The 15856-nt window shown below is 42.3% G+C and overlaps 1 protein-coding gene across 2 annotated transcripts in view; it reads left to right on the top strand.

Annotated features, from left to right (window-relative positions):
* ankrd11 (ankyrin repeat domain 11) overlaps nucleotides 1–13978 on the top strand; it is a 111675-nt gene extending 97697 nt beyond the window's left edge. The window contains exons 8-14 of one of the 2 annotated variants that reach the window (XM_006780284.3): nucleotides 630–777; nucleotides 903–5349; nucleotides 5449–8119; nucleotides 8207–8305; nucleotides 8628–8771; nucleotides 8863–8955; nucleotides 9134–13978. In XM_006780284.3, the coding sequence (XP_006780347.1) occupies nucleotides 630–777; nucleotides 903–5349; nucleotides 5449–8119; nucleotides 8207–8305; nucleotides 8628–8771; nucleotides 8863–8955; nucleotides 9134–9319 (7788 nt within the window). In that variant the 3' untranslated portion in view covers nucleotides 9320–13978. Of the gene's footprint in view, nucleotides 1–629; nucleotides 778–902; nucleotides 5350–5445; nucleotides 8120–8206; nucleotides 8306–8627; nucleotides 8772–8862; nucleotides 8956–9133 lie in introns of both variants that reach the window. The other variant, XM_006780283.3, reaches the window with a different exon arrangement.
* Nucleotides 13979–15856: the final 1878 nt, after the last annotated feature.

The raw sequence follows: 15856 nt of genomic DNA, 5'->3' as shown, positions 1-15856 counted from the left end.
CACAAAGGTGTCCACAGGGAGCATCTGGCAGTAATGGTGTAATCAGATTTATAATCAAATTAATTTTGCTGCTGATCTTTGACATATCCAAGACTAATCACCACCAGTATCAATAAAGTGTTCCTGCCTGTCTGCAGCAGTGTTGTGTGAGGTTAAGATGGCACTGTTGGTATCAATGCTGTCGCAAATTGAGCCAATTAAACATTTAGTATTGATTAGCATCTGAGAATCTTTTTTAGACAACCCTACTGAGAAAACATCTTTGAAGACCACCCCTTACTTTGTGCTATTTTGCACATTTTAGAATTTGTCTCACTCTGATTCTCCTGGCCTGAAAGCAGCTTCAGACCATCATACTTTCTCACCTCTACACGGCTTTTGGCATTTTACTAAAATTGGTTGCAGAGACGCCACATCACCCAGTCTGCTGTCAGTAAAGTCTGGAGGTCTTGGTGTGGAAAAGTTCTGTCCATCAAAAATCCCGCTCTAGCTTCGTCGTAACTAAATAACAACTTTGAAGTGGAAGATTAATTCTGTACTCTTTATCCTATTAAGCTTTGAACCACTTGAGAAGTTGCTGATATTACCTTTAAAATTGCAAAAAATCATTAAAGTTTTATCCTTTTCAGGTGGTTAAGCTACTTTTACGGTATGGAGGGGACCCGCGTCAAAGCAACAGGAGAGGGGAAACCCCACTGAAGGTTGCCAACTCTCCAACTATGCTCAATCTGTTGCTGGGGAAAGGCACTTACACCTCAAGTGAAGAAAGTTCATCAGGTATGATTTTCAATCTTAAATCTTTGAGTCACCTAATTGCACGACTGTTACAAAAGTTAGTCAAATACATGAGGCTATAAGTAGTAAATTAATTGTGTCCTCTTTGTGCTCTTTATGTTCTACAGAATCTTCAGAGGAGGAAGACGCCCCCTCGTTTGCCCCGTCCAGCTCTGTTGATGGCAATAACACAGACTCAGATGTTGAGAAGGGCCCGAAGTTAAAAGGGAAAACCGCAGACCCTCCTAAATCTGCCGTCACACCTGTCAAAGATGAATACGAATTTGATGAGGACGACGAGGAGGAACGCGTCCCTCCCGTAGACGATAAACACCTCTTGAAAAAAGACTTCCGCAAGGACTCAGTAAGCAAGACCAACAGCTTCATCTCTATACCCAAGATGGAGGTTAAAACCTATTCCAAAAGCAACTCGCTCACACCAAAGAAACCTGGCAGGCGGATCATCTCTGACAGTAATAGTTCAGACGAGGATGATAGGACGTTGTGTTTCACGCCAGCGCCTACGCCACGGCAACAAGCCCAGCAAACAAATACTAAGACTAGAGACTCTGGCAGCATGAGCTCTAAACAACAAAAAGATAAGAATAAAGTCAAGAAGAAGCGAAAGAAGGACAGTAAAAATAGTGTCAGTAAAGAAGTCCGGTTTGGTAAAGTCAACGACAAATTCTGTACGTCTGACTCCGATTGCGCGGATTTGGAGAGTGAGGACGATAAGGGCTCAAATAGCATAAAAGACTCTTCTGCAGCAAACCTGAAAGACTCTCCAGGCTTTAATGCTTCCTCCTCCTCCTCCCATGGAAACTTGAACTCTCAGAAACAGACGCCGTCTTTAGCAGAACAGCATCCAAAGCAGTGGAGGACGGATAACTGGAAGACCGTGTCATCTCCCACATGGTCAGACGTCAGTTCGCTCTCAGATTCGGTCAGAACTAGACTGTCCAGTGAGTCTGACTACTCCTCTGCAGATTCCAGCGTGGAGTCGATAAAACAAGTAAAGAGGAAAGCGCAGGAAAACAAAAAGAAGAATAACAACGTGCACAGTAACACTGTGGAAAAGAAAAACTCAGAGCTCTACAAAAATACAGAGAGCACCATCTCTAAAACTGACGTGGATGGCAAAGTGGTGAAAAAGCATAAAGTGAAGCACAAGCACAAAAATAAGGAGAAGGACAAAGCTCCTAGTCTAGTGCTTAATCAAGATATGAATGAGAAATTTGTTAAGAGCTATTCTTTTGATTTTGATGATTCGAGGCAAAAGTCCCTAATTGTTGAGTCAGAATCACCAGCTGAGAGCAAAGTCAAATTATCCAAACACGAAAAAGACCATTCGAAAAAGGAGGACAGGTTTTCGAAAACAAAGTCTGAGGATAAGGATTGGTCCTCGGGAAAAGACCTGCACAGAACAACAAAAGAGGAGAAAAACAAGAAAACAAAGGACTCCACCAAGGACAAGTTAAATAAGGAGGAGAGGGAAAAGCCTATAAAATCTGACAAGGAGAGGAACGTCAAAGAGAAGGAGAAACCCAAGGAAGATAAACAAAAAGCTCACAAAGAGGAGAAAAAGAAAAAGTCTAAGGAGAAGTCCTCCTCAAAGACAGACAGGAAAAGTGAGCAGAAAGAGGAAAAACATCTGAAGGCGGACAAGGACAAAAATGCCAAGGAGGATAAGGAGAAGTGTAAAAAAGACAAAGTACAGAAAGAGGAGTCTGAGTACGAAAGTTATGACGTTAATCGTTTCCTCAACTTGGAGGACACAAAACTCAGTGCCTCCGATGACCATCATGACAGATGGGGCTCTGAGATGTCCTCTGACTCCTCCCTCTATGGCGACGACAGCTGGGATGCTCCTGTCAAAGAGTACAAGGACTACAAAGCCAATAATTCTGTCAAACTTATTGTTGAGACTGTTAAGGAGGAGACGAGGAGGAAAGAAAACAAAGTCAAGGATAAGAAATCAGACCACAATGAGAAGAGATCAGAAAAGGAGGCTACTTCTAAGAAAAAAGACAAGGACCCTTCGGAAAAGACAAACGAAAAGAAGAAAGACTGGTCAGAAAAACAAAAATTAAACTCCAGCCACTCAGTTGAGAAAGAAAAGAAGAGGAAAGAGTCCACAGAGGCAGCCAAGGACAAAAAAGACAAGGATTCTCTGGACAGCAGTCGAGACCGTAAAGACTCATATGAGTTCATGAAAGAAAGAAAGGATATCAAAATCAAGCAGGAATCGATAAGAGATGAATATGGCAATGATACTTTCTTCAAAGACATTGATCCTGTCAGTAAATCATGTGATATCAGAGAAAGGAACCACTCTGGGAAGGAGAAAGAAAAGAAGGGTGAGGGAATGGAGAAACGAGAAAAGACAAAAGCTGACAAGCACAAAGAGAAAACAAAAGACAGAGGAGCTGATCAGGAGAAGGACAAGAGTGATAAAAGCTCCACAGAAAAAACTGTCAAGGATAAAGATGCTGACCGGAGTACCAAAGACAAGAAGGAGGGGGCCAAAGACAAACATAAAGACTCTCATGGCAAAGACAAAGATCGAAAGATGTCTTCAGAACAGACAAAGGAAAAGAAAGAGAAGGCCTCTCAAGACAAACATTCAGATCGGGAGAAAGATTTCTTGGAGGTAAAGAAAGAGGAAAGAAAAACTGAGAAGATCCGGGAGAAAACGTGGTACAAAATAGCCGACATATTCACTGATGAAAGCGATGATGACGACGACAGCTACAACGGTGGGGTACTGGTGTCTGATTCCATCAGAAAAGATTCGACACCCGATCAAGATGAGCTGGATCACTTCCCTTCAGAAAAAAGAAAATCTTCTGCAGATAGTAAACATAACACAGAAAAGGCAAAAGACAAAGAGCACAAAGATAAGAAGAAGGATAAGGCCACATTTGACACAGGTAAAGAGAGGAAAGGCTCCCAGGAGAAACACGGCAAGGACAGGAAAGACCCGGTAGATACAAAACATAAGGAGAGGAAAGACAGGATGTCAGTGGACTCAAACCAAGAGAAGAAAAACAAGCAGAAGCTTCTGGACAAAAGGGACACGAGCGAGGAAAAAACCAAGAGCAAATATAAAGACAAGCAGGACCATTCCAAGGAAAGAAAGCCCTCGAAAGGAAGCGGGGAGAATGAGAAGTCCCTCTTAGAAAAACTGGAGGAGGAGGCTATGAATGACTACAAGGATGACTCCAATGACAAGAACAGTGAAATCTCCTCCGACAGTTTCACTGACAGAGGTCACGATCCGGTCCTCACCAGTTACTATGACTCAATCAGCCTGCCTGATATGGCCGAGGACAGACGAGACTCCCTGTCCATATCTACGCCACAAGACAAGTTCAGAGAGAAAGAGAGGCATCGGCACTCCTCTTCGTCCTCATCCAAGAAAAGCCATGACAAGGAGAAGGAAAAGACAAAAAAAGACAAAGGAGACAAACGTGACAAAACAGAAGAAATTAGAGAGTCCTACGGCCGCAGAGAGAGCCTGCCTTTTGAGAAAGAGCCTATGCCTCTAGAGGCAGACCCTTACACATTCCCATACGGAGGTAAGGGAGACGGAGAGGACGACTTTGATAAGACATTAGAATTTGAGAAGGAGATGTCCAAAAAGGACAAAGACAAAGGAACTGGTGTCATAAGTGACAGAATGAAAGACAAAAAGAAAAAGGAGAAGCATAAAGAAAAAATTAAGGAAGAGAAGAATAAATATATCGATGGCTTTGGGTCATTTAAGCACTCCAAAGATGACGCAAAGTCAGGGTTGAAAGACAGCCCACAGGTCACTGTTCTGAAGGACCGGTCAAAGGAAGACAGTCCTAAATTTGACATGAAAAAAGACAGAAATCGGGATACGCTAGACAAAGACAACAGACTGGACCACAATAAATCTAAGGCTAAGGATGAAAATGAAAAGCTCTCTCAGCCCAAAGACAATGCAAGGAAAGATAATCGACCACGTGAAAAACTGTTGGTTGATGGGGATTCTCAGATGACAAGTTTTGGTCAGATGTTGAGCCAGAAAGACCAAGAGAATGAAGAGCGTCTCAAGAAATACAGAGAAAAAATGAAGCAGATGGAGAAGCTTAGACCCAAGTCTGGCGACCCGAAACTAAAAGACAAAACCAAGTCTACAGAGGAAATACGGAAAAGCCGCAGTGAGCTATCATCCAAGAAATCTAACAGCCTTGAGTCTGGTCTTAAAGAGAAGAAGCTGAAGGATGTTGGTCTCCCAGCCCAAATGATGTCTCCAGGCAGAAAGTTCCAGCCTACTGATAATCAGAACTCAAAGGATTGGCTCCCTGGCCACCAAATCAAGGACAACCTCCCTGCTTCTCCCAGGCCAGATCAAAGCAGGCCAACTGGTGTTCCCACACCTACACCTGTCATGTCATGCCCCAGCTTCGAGGACGTAATGCAAACTCCACGTACACCATCCTGTAGTGCAGAGGATTACCCTGACATTATGCTGGATCCGCTGGACTGTCAGAACTCGTCTGCAATGACTATGTCAATGAATGCCTGCTCCCCATCCTTCTTTGAAAGGTATTTTAATACTCAAACACACTGCATGTTACTAATGTTATAGTTTGATTGTTTTGGACTGAGGCTTAATGTTTTGTTTTTCTCTTTGTCCACTAGCAGGTACTCTAACCCCCAGACTTTTCCGGAAGGCACATGTCCTACCCCTGCGAAGAACCTCCAGCTCCCCCTTGTCAGTCGTTCTGCATCCTCTGATGTCCGCCGCCCTCTAGAAGATGAGTTCAAGGCAGAGGCAAACAAGTTTCTTCGACAGCAGAATGATCCAGGGGCGGAATTTGATCAGACGTCTGCCTGCCAGCCTCTCGAGGACAAATCTGCAACTCTGGATAGATTGGAGTTGATGTCTACGTATTTTCCCCCAATAAGGGTACCGTCGCCTCGGCGAGAGCCATCCTATCAAACACCAGATGCAGCAACACCAACTCTTGCTGGCAACGACGGTAATGAACACCTTCCTGAAAGTGTGTACAACAATTTCTTGCCCAAACCGTCGACACCAGTTCACAGGCCAGACCCCCAGGAGCCATGCTTTGACATTGCAGCACCACCAACTCCAGCTCCAGCTGCCTTGCCACCCTTGGATATCGACGACATCACGGAGCACCACCACAGCGAGCCTAATCTGGTCGTTTCAAATCTTCCATCTGTCACAGAAGAACAAGAACAGGAAGAAGAGGAGGAAGAGGAGGAGGAAGAGGAGGAGGAAGAGGGCGACATGGATGAGAGACTTGATGGAGAGCACTGTGCAGTGGATGAGCCGGACCAAACAAGGGAGCCATGCTCATTTTCTCCTCAAGTTGAGGATCCTTTGCAGAAGAGCTGGCCTGCAGAGTCTCCAGACCAGCATGAGCCAGAAGTCCACCAACTGTCCCCCACACATCCTGCAGCTGACCACGGAGAGAACTGTTTCGATCACAACATGGGTTGGAACAATGACATGGATATGAAATCTCCCCACAGGACATATGGAGAAATAGAGGCTGCTGTCTCCAAAATAACCAGCCCTTACTCCCATTCTGATAATGACATGCAGCCCTTGTCTGGACACCCCTCTGTCACTTCCCCTTATGCTACCTGGACCAGGTGGCACAAAGATGACCCAGAGGACTTTGATGAGGAGAAGGACGCTGTGGCTGATATACCCTCTCCAGAGAGGCCAGACACTGCTATGGATGAGGACCCCAACTATTTAAACAATTCTTCTTCCTCCAATAGGCTGGAGTCCTTCTTTCCGGACTGCAACAAGCCGAGCATCGAAGAGGGACACCAGATGGAGACAGAGACAACATGTGTGGAACCAGACAGCAGACAGAGCACACACAGTTTCAGTGCTACCACTGAAACTCACATGGCTCCAGCTGTGGGCCCTGAGCCTGTGGTTCCCTGGGAAGATCCATTTTCAGCTGATGAAGACGACCTGGGACCTTTCTCCTTGCCTGACCTTCCACTGCCAGACAAGTCAGAAGAAGCTGAGTCTGGGGAACCTGAACTTGCTGATCACAACAAGAGTGTGTCGACCCACATTAGACACACTATTACAGACAGAGAGGATCTGGACATCATGGAAGTAGACCTGCCAACCCTAGCAAAGACCTCACGCTCTGCTGGAGACTTAGGCTTAGGGGAATCTGCTAGACAGGACTTTGTTGTGCCATCACCACGTGCCCCTTTCCAGCAGGAATTGGACCCTGAGCCTCAAAGTGTGCCTGTCAACTGCTCAGTGGGACTTAACCAACAACAGACCAGCATTTTGGAAAGAAAACTACCTTATGGGGGATCGGATGAGTCTGATCCCAGCATGTTGTATACATCTGTAAAATCAGATGCCAGTCAGCAACCACATATACAGATGCATTCGCACTCTGAGTCATTGCATATAACCCTGGACTCTGTGCCTGCTGTCAAGCCAGACACGAGACAGGAGGAGATGCCTGAGGCTGTACCAGAGCCTGTGTCCTGCAGTCCTCTTCCTCAGATCCCAGAAGTGGTCACCCTCTCCACCTCCGTGGAGCCACAGGACACTCAGGACACATCCAAGCAAACACTGGTGACCTTGACCACAGTGTCCGCCCCTGTAGATGTTCCCAAGAAAGTGGATGAAATCCCGCAAAGGATGACCCGAAATCGCGCCAAGAACAATCCAGCTGCTGCTTTTGCCGTTGCCACCCCTCCTACCTCTAGCATAATAACCTCGTCTACCGCTGCCACCTCAGTGACAACCAGTCCGGTGGTGAGCATTAACCCAGTTCCTACTAGAACCCCAACACCCACCTCAGCATCTTCCTTTACAGCTCTGAAGAAAGAGAAAGACTCTGGGCTTAGTGTCCCGTCTACTGCTTCTAATTTGACCCCAGCAGTATCTGTGACGACTTCTACAGTGGTTCTCAGCAAGACAACAAAAGGTCGTCCTCTTCCTGTCGACGAAGAGGAATCTCAAACCCAACACCCACGGAAGAGGAAGTTTCCACGTTCTACAGGGCAGCAAGTCCAGGTTCAGCTGGTAAATACAGCCATGCAGCAGACCAGGGAGATGATACAGCAGACTTTAGCTGTAGTGGTCAATGCCATCAAGCTAGACGACATTGAACCCTACCGCAGCGAACGTTCCAACCCGTACTTTGACTATCTGCAGATTAGGAAGAAGATTGAGGAAAAGAGGAAGATTCTCTGCTACATCACACCTCAGGCTCCACAGTGTTACGCTGAATATGTAACCTACACTGGCTCCTACCTGCTTGATGGCAAGCCTCTCAGCAAGTTGCACATCCCTGTGGTAAGTTCTGGTGTCTTTGCACCATTTCAAAATAATCTTATCCTGCAATGTAATGGTATTAATGCTGTGCTGTGTTTTGCTTATCAGATTGCTCCACCTCCATCACTGTCAGAACCTCTGAAGGAGCTCTTTAGGCAACAAGAGGCAGTAAGGGGCAAGCTTAGGTTGCAACACAGCATAGAACGGGTAAGAAAGTGTCATTTATACTTCAGGATCATTCACTGTCCTAAATTCACTCATTCCTCACTCCTTCCCTGCTTTTTATACATTCAGCAATACACATGTGCACCAAACGCTGGGAGCACTTCTTTGATAAAAGATCAAAGCCTTTTTTAAATGGAAATGCAAGTGAAATCGGCATAGTCCCCACGCCTTGGTGAAGCCAAAGTGAACAAATCTGTTTCATATATCTCACTTACTTGAATGACAGCCATTTGTTTGACGCAATGATATTCCTCTTCATATCATCAATGTTTTTTTCTTTCTGTGTTGTGTTTGCTGTTCACAGGAGAAGCTGATTGTTTCATGTGAACAGGAGGTTTTAAGGGTCCACTGCAGGGCAGCCAGGACAATAGCCAATCAGGCTGTGCCGTTCAGCGCCTGCACCATGCTGTTGGACTCTGAAGTGTACAATATGCCATCGGAGAGCCAGGTGGGAAATGTATCGGTATCCCTAAAACCATCAGTTAAGTATTTCTATGTCCATCATTTAGTCCACATTCATACTTTTTCTGCATTCTTAGGGTGATGAGAACAAATCTGTGAGAGATCGCTTCAATGCGCGGCAGTTCATTTCCTGGATCCAGGACGTGGATGATAAATACGACCGCATGAAGGTAAATACTGGCACTTTGCACAAAATAACCGATAATAAAAGCACAAAGTAACAACCACTGACTTTGCTAAATGCCATCTTGAATCCGATATTACATATTTAATGGTACATCTCTACATATGAGAACCATGACCTGTGTGCATAGTCACTATATTCATGCTATGCTTTTCCTTCCCCAGACGTGTTTGTTGATGCGACAGCAGCACGAGGCAGCAGCTCTCAATGCGGTGCAAAGAATGGAGTGGCAGCTGAAAGTCCAAGAACTGGACCCAGCGGGGCACAAATCCCTGTGCGTCAACGAAGTGCCGTCCTTCTACGTGCCAATGGTCGATGTCAACGACGACTTTGTCCTGCTGCCCGCGTGACATACCGCTTCCCACAGAGAGAAAACTTAGTCTCAATCACTTCTTATCAAGGAGACTTCGTTGAACCGAACGAATGGAAAGGGCTAGCAAGTTTGAGAGAGGACCATAGAGGGGGAAAAAATTTATTCTCTAGAAAAAGAATAAAGCTGAAAAACTTGCTCTCGATTCCCTTCCATGAAGAAAGAAAAAAATGTTTTTAATGGGGGAAAAGAAAATACACAACTTGCACTTTCATCCTCAAAGTTTTTATGCGTTTGTTTGATCAGAGCGAGAGAAGCAGAAACAGTTTTTGCTTTGAGGCTCTGGCACTGGGACACACCTCCTCATCGCTTAGTTTTGGTGAGACGGAGGACAGATTTATTTTCTGCATTCGTTTGTGGTTCCTGCTTCAGTACCCACCACCACCGCTGCTACTGTGGGATCTACCAGAGAAGAGCTCTCCCAACAGAGTGGTGCCTGTCCTGGGGGGAGGACTGAGGAGACGCCTCCTTCTTTTTGACACGAGTCTCCACATGGGCCAGGAGGTCTTGACAGAGTCCAGCGCTGACCCAGATGCAGTCAGTGGAGTCGTGGTGAATTGTGTGGATCCTTAAATTGATCCAGGAGGTTAGAAGCAGCCACTTTCAGGGCTGTGAGACCCAGATACCCAGAGGACGCTCTCTCTGTTCACACTGCACCGGGCCTGGCTAAACAGTAGTGAAACAAAGGCTGCAGCAGGTTGGAACAAAGCAAGAGAGGGTGGGGGTCACGATGTGTGTGCACGTCAGGGCCCAGTGTCTGAGAGGAAGAGACCGTTCGTGCAGCCTCTCAGCCTGGCTTAACAAAAGAGGACATGAACGGATCTCTGAGGACAGACCGGAGTGTTCCTCAGTGATCCCGCTCGTTCCACCACAAAACACATCAGACCGCCATGGACTGCAAAAAAAGGAAAAAAAAAAAAAAAAAAAAAAAGAAACCACCACACACACACACACGACAGGACAACCAGAAGAAACAAACACAACGAATGTTGAGATTTCAAAGAGACTATTTGAGAAATTGTGGTTTTTGGCAGGAGGAGAGAAATATTGTTTTTGTCTATTTCTTTACTTGGGCATTTCATTGTTTCTGAGGAAGTGACTTGAAACACTACAGAGCCAATATTAGTTTAATGGAAAAAACAAACAAAAGAAAACTGAAAAAAAGTTGTATTCCGTAAATGATGTACAGTTTTTATATTCGTTAACCAATGTATTCTTGCTGCCTTCTAGATAATTTATTTTGCCACACATTACTGCACAGTTGTAAATAACCTATGTACTGTAATATCACTCAGTTAAGTGTAAAGAAAAAAAAACATAAAAGAAATAAAAATTATCTTTTTATGTACAGTTCACTTTTGGGCAGCACTTTCCCCCTTCATATCCATGGGCCAAAACATGTACACGATTCTGTCAGTATTGAAAGACTCCAGTGCACAGTTGTATAATCCCATCTTTCGACTCAATCCAGGGTTAGGTGAGGCGGCTCGCCTGGACCCGAGTCACCGCAACACAAGCAGCTGACAGAGAACACTTCTGCATTCAAATGGGCCTCTCACGGGCCGACAACCATACAGCCCCCTCAGATGTAGCAGAATAGTTGTTGAGGATTTATTTAAAGAATAGACAGAGGATTATTATTCATTGCTTTACTACACAATTATATCTGAAAATTTTCGAACCAAGAAAATGCCTTTTTCAGTGAAAAAAAATGTACTCATTGTTGGGCAAAGTCACACAGAAGTATATAAATAAATATATATATATGGGTGGGATGGAAGAGAGATGTCATTCACAAGCAAAACCATATGAGTGTAGAACTGTTTGAAATTATTATTTCGCTTGTTTTTAATTTAAAGAAAAAAAATTGGATTTTTTTTTAATTTTTTTATGAATCATCGCACAACGTCACCGTCTAAAACCAACAAGACACGGGTCTTTCAGCGCTTCACTACTCGTCCTGTCCTCCCAGTGTCTGACTTCACATTGAACTGACTGAAGAGTTGTAACAGCCGCAGAGACATTTTCATTCCTCACAGACTCCTAAAAACACTGTCAGTCTGTCAGCCCCTTAAGTCACAGTACTGGTGAGCAGCTTATTTTCATGGTGCTGTTACAACTTTTACTCACTAGGTGGTGCCAGTGTGTCAGAAAGAAAAACACTTATTCATGGCTCAGCAGACCTGAGGCCTTCCACTTAGACGGGTGTTTTTAAAGTAGATTTTAAAGGTGTTAATTTCCATGTTAGGACTCCAGTACAACACCCACTTAAAATCACGGGAATAGGCTCAACAACCAAGTCACGTTGTCCTCCTTTTTATTTTTTATCCTACAAGGGGCTGGGGCTAGTGTGGTCAGGGATTTTAAATGTTTCGGTTACTTCCTGTTATTATTCAGTTGTGTGGTGTCTTGTGTCAGGCCCGAGGAGACAGGTTACCAGACTCAAATCTTCTCAGAACAAACCAAAAAGTGAACAGACGTCAACACAAGCAGTGGAGGGGGGAAGAAATAGGTTAATGCTGAATAGACTGACTTTTAAAAACTAAAGGATCCCATTGAACCGTTGATTTGTGATGACTTGTATTGGTTCTCTGTTTTTAGTGGGTTTTGAAAAGCTTTCCCGACCTGCCCCACGCACACGGTCTCGTGTGTGAAAGCTGCTCACGTATCCTGATGGCAATATTCTGATCCTAAACTTTTAAGTTATTTACACACTGTCAGTCAGCATAGCTGTGTATGGTATGTCTAGTCAAGTGCAATGGTTGTTGCTATTACACTGTGCAGACAAGGTGGCTAGATGTATTGTCCTGGGTATTATTTTTTTTCTTTTAATTTTGAGACAAACACACACACCCTGGTTTGGTATATGTTTGGAAACAAAAAGTCTAAAAAATTGTTTTTTAAAACTCATGTTTTTATTTTACTGTTGGTTTCTTACAGTTTTGGGGACGAGGGTCAGGGGTGTCTTTCGTTCAAGAATCCTTGTGTGTTTTTTAGCAAAAAGTGTATGTAGCTTTGAATGTTGTTGTGTTTTATCTTTGGGGGAGGGAGGGGGAGGGGTTCTGTTCTGTATAAAAACCAGTGGCATGTCAATCACGTTGCTTATTGAGCAGAATGTATACCGCTACAACGCCCTGACCGACACCCTCTCACTATTGTTTACAACACATCGAGAGCGTTTCCGTTTTGAGTGGCACCTTTCTTTCTTTTTTTTCCTTTTTTACATTTTTTTTTCTTTTTAAAAACAAAACATAAAAACAGTTTTATAGCCCTGCCTTTGTTCGTACTTCTGCCATCGTTCGTATGTTTAACAACCTACAAAGGCTTGAAATGGTGATGGTCGACACAGCCGACAGGTGATCTCCCTCCCCCCCTTCCGTTCCCCAGCTGCACAGAGCAATAGACCAAACACACATCCATTCACTTTGATCATCCGGCGTGAATATTCGGCTAAGATACAGAGACACACAGCAGATGCATAGTAGAGCTCTTGGCCGTGGTGATACAGATGCTAGCCTGACACCACCTCAGTCAGCAACATATTACCTCTACTCTAATCACATTCGCTCATAAAGTTTGTTTTTAGACTTGTTGTGTTTTCTTACTGGACATAAAAATATACATGATTTAGTTTCATTATGTAAAATCACGATTTCAAGCCTTTTTGTTTTTTCTAGTTTTGTTTTGTTTTTGTTTTTTTAAATTCTTTGTTCCTTTTTATTTTATTTTTTAGAATGGATTATGACTAATAAAAAGCATGGAGAACTACTCTTTTAAATGGTGAGAAATAACCTATTTATTATCATTTATTTTGTTTTCTTTTTGTTTTGTTTTTTTTCTGGCACCTGTGGTATGTTTTGAGTTGAAGTTGGTCTCCGCTGTGTAAATTTTCCTCCTTGTAATGCGTGAAAGAGACATACTGTACATAGCTCTGTAAATAAAACCTCCCAGGACGTTTTGCACCCTCCTCTTTGTACTAGTCTGAAAAATTGCGTAGAATGTGGGGTTCTAACAGCAACGGGCCGTGTCGCGCTCGCTGCAGGTGATTATGATGTAACAATGTAACATTTTTTTTTCTTTTTTTTTTCTTTTTTTATTTGTACAATGTAGTTTATTTGTGTACATATTGATGGAGCAGCTAAAGGGGGGAGGGTTGGTTCACGATGGGTTTGTTGATGCTATCGTCAGTGCTGTAACAGAAATCCAGTACTTTCACCTCTAGCTGTTGTTGATTTCCTGCAAAAAAAAAAAAATGAAAAAAGTGACAAAAAAAAATTAAACGTGGAAAAAAAAGACACAAAAAATTTAATAAAAAAGCAAAAACAAAAAAGAGAGAAACTGAAAATGAGTATGGACGGGGGGGGGAAAAAGACTAAAACTGAAAAGTAAAAATTCTAAATTGTTATTTTCTACAGTTGCATGTACAGAGAGCGCGAGAACTGCTGTTGTTCCTCAGAGATTATGTTCGTTAATAAAATTTTGAAATATTACCAGCCGTTCTCTGCATTTTGGTTTTTGTGTTTGCATAGAGCTGCCCAGGGATATTGTAGTTTTGTGTTGTTTTTTTCCTTTTTGTTTCATTTTGGACTATTTCAGTTCATGTTTTTATTCTTTGAAAATAATGAGTTTCAGTTTTTTATTTTTCAGTGTTAGATTGTTCATTTAATTATTATTTGAATTCATATATTTAATTATTCTGTGGAGGATGTCAGAGGCAGGATTTTGTAAAATCTTTGTTGTCCACTCACAGACTTGGAGACATGCAAAATGTCAAATATGTCCATCAAAGCTTCATCAGGCAGATTGCATCTTTATCAGCCTCATCGTTACTAAATTAACAAATGCTAAGGTCAAATAATATCTATAATATCATTTTTATTATAATGACATTTTCCAAGATCACAAAATTTTTAGTTTTTACTTATTTCTAAAGCTTTTAGTTAACTAAAATGGTTTGTCACATCTAGTTTTTAACATTTACATTGAAATATATAAATAATATCCTTTCATATTTGAATAGCTCCAGTTAAGTACAGAATAATATCAGCATTTTTTAAAAAATATTTTAAAAAATGGCAGTTTTTAAATTTCCATTAAAAAAATTTAACAGGAAAGTGTTTAAGGTAACAAGTATGTCTGTTTTCTTTAAGGCAGAGCAGTTGCACAAACAACCCAAAAGGCCGGTTTAGAGTCCTGGTTAGCCGCTCGTCTTCACTCCAAAGATGTGTTTCTATTGATAGCAGGATGACGTGTTTGGTGTCTAATCTTTGTAGCGTTTCACAATCTAAATGTCTGAATTATCTAGTGGTGGATTTCGTGATTTAGTTAAACTCATAGTCTGGAAGAGTCCACAGAGTCAACTTTAATATTTCTGTGTAAATCGGATTTTTTACCTTAATTACCAGCCCTCCTTTAACTCATGCCCAGAGGACTTCTGTCTGCTAACAGATTACATAACACTGCCTCACCTATTTATGGATTTCATTGCAGCTGATAAGGTGAGCTGCACAGTCACAAGGCAAAAAAGCCTATTTGTCTTATGAGTCACCAGACTAAATCAATACAGATGTTTCTCCCACATGTTACTCCTGCTGTTCAGATAACAGTAAACAACTGAAGTAACAAAAGAAGAATTTCCCAACTATAGGATCAATGATGTTTGTGTTAATTTATCCCATCTAAGAAGTGCAAGGCATTTCTAAATGTGCCTCACTGCAGGCATCAAAGTGCAGTTTTGTGTTTTATGGGTTCAAAGAAATATTAACATTTCAGATCTTACGAACTTTAAATCAGTTCATTGTGTAACCCAGCATAATCTTATGTTTTTGTGTAGGAACAAATCATTTTCCTTTGATGTCACAAACACTGCTTGGTGTATAAAAGAATGCAGAGGACCACTCCAATGCAGTTGACTTAGCCATATGCCAATTTAAATCCATAGTCTCAGAACTGATCTTAAAAACAAAACAATATATATAATATCTATATTATTTAAAAATAAATAAATAAAAACAGAAAAAAATACATTAAAAAAACTACCAGAAAACCTGTACAACAGGGAAACAACATAGCAATAGCAGAATAAAGCCAATGCTGGCAAAACTAATTATGAATCTTTTTAACTGAGGTTTGAAAGTATTACATATATTCTGTTCTACTGTTGCACAGCAAGTTCAGGCTGAAAAAATAAGCCCGCTTCCAATGCAGTCCTGTCTAATAATACACTAAGTGGTTAAGGAGCCATATTGTGTAAAATTGTATAAATAGCACAAATATTGATGATTTTCAAAGTGGAGTAAAGTGTACCTCTGTAAAATTAAACAGTCAATTCGAAATAGCTGTGAGTTAAGCGTTTCGATGAAATTACAGAGGTTTAAATTTGTAAATTAATGTGAGCTTTCCACCAGGGTAGCTGTCTTCATGTCAAGTCCAGCTGTGAGTCACATGGAGACATCAAAAGACTGTTACTGACAGCTCCCTGGACTCCCGCTGTCTGGGGATTACCCTGAAATTAGTC

This window comes from Neolamprologus brichardi, chromosome 1 (assembly GCF_056152115.1).
Source record: "Neolamprologus brichardi isolate AB-2024 chromosome 1, ASM5615211v1, whole genome shotgun sequence".
Taxonomy (NCBI): Eukaryota; Metazoa; Chordata; class Actinopteri; order Cichliformes; family Cichlidae; genus Neolamprologus; species Neolamprologus brichardi.
The sequence above is the reverse complement of the archived record's forward strand: the minus strand, read 5'-3'. Positions and strand labels throughout refer to the sequence as shown.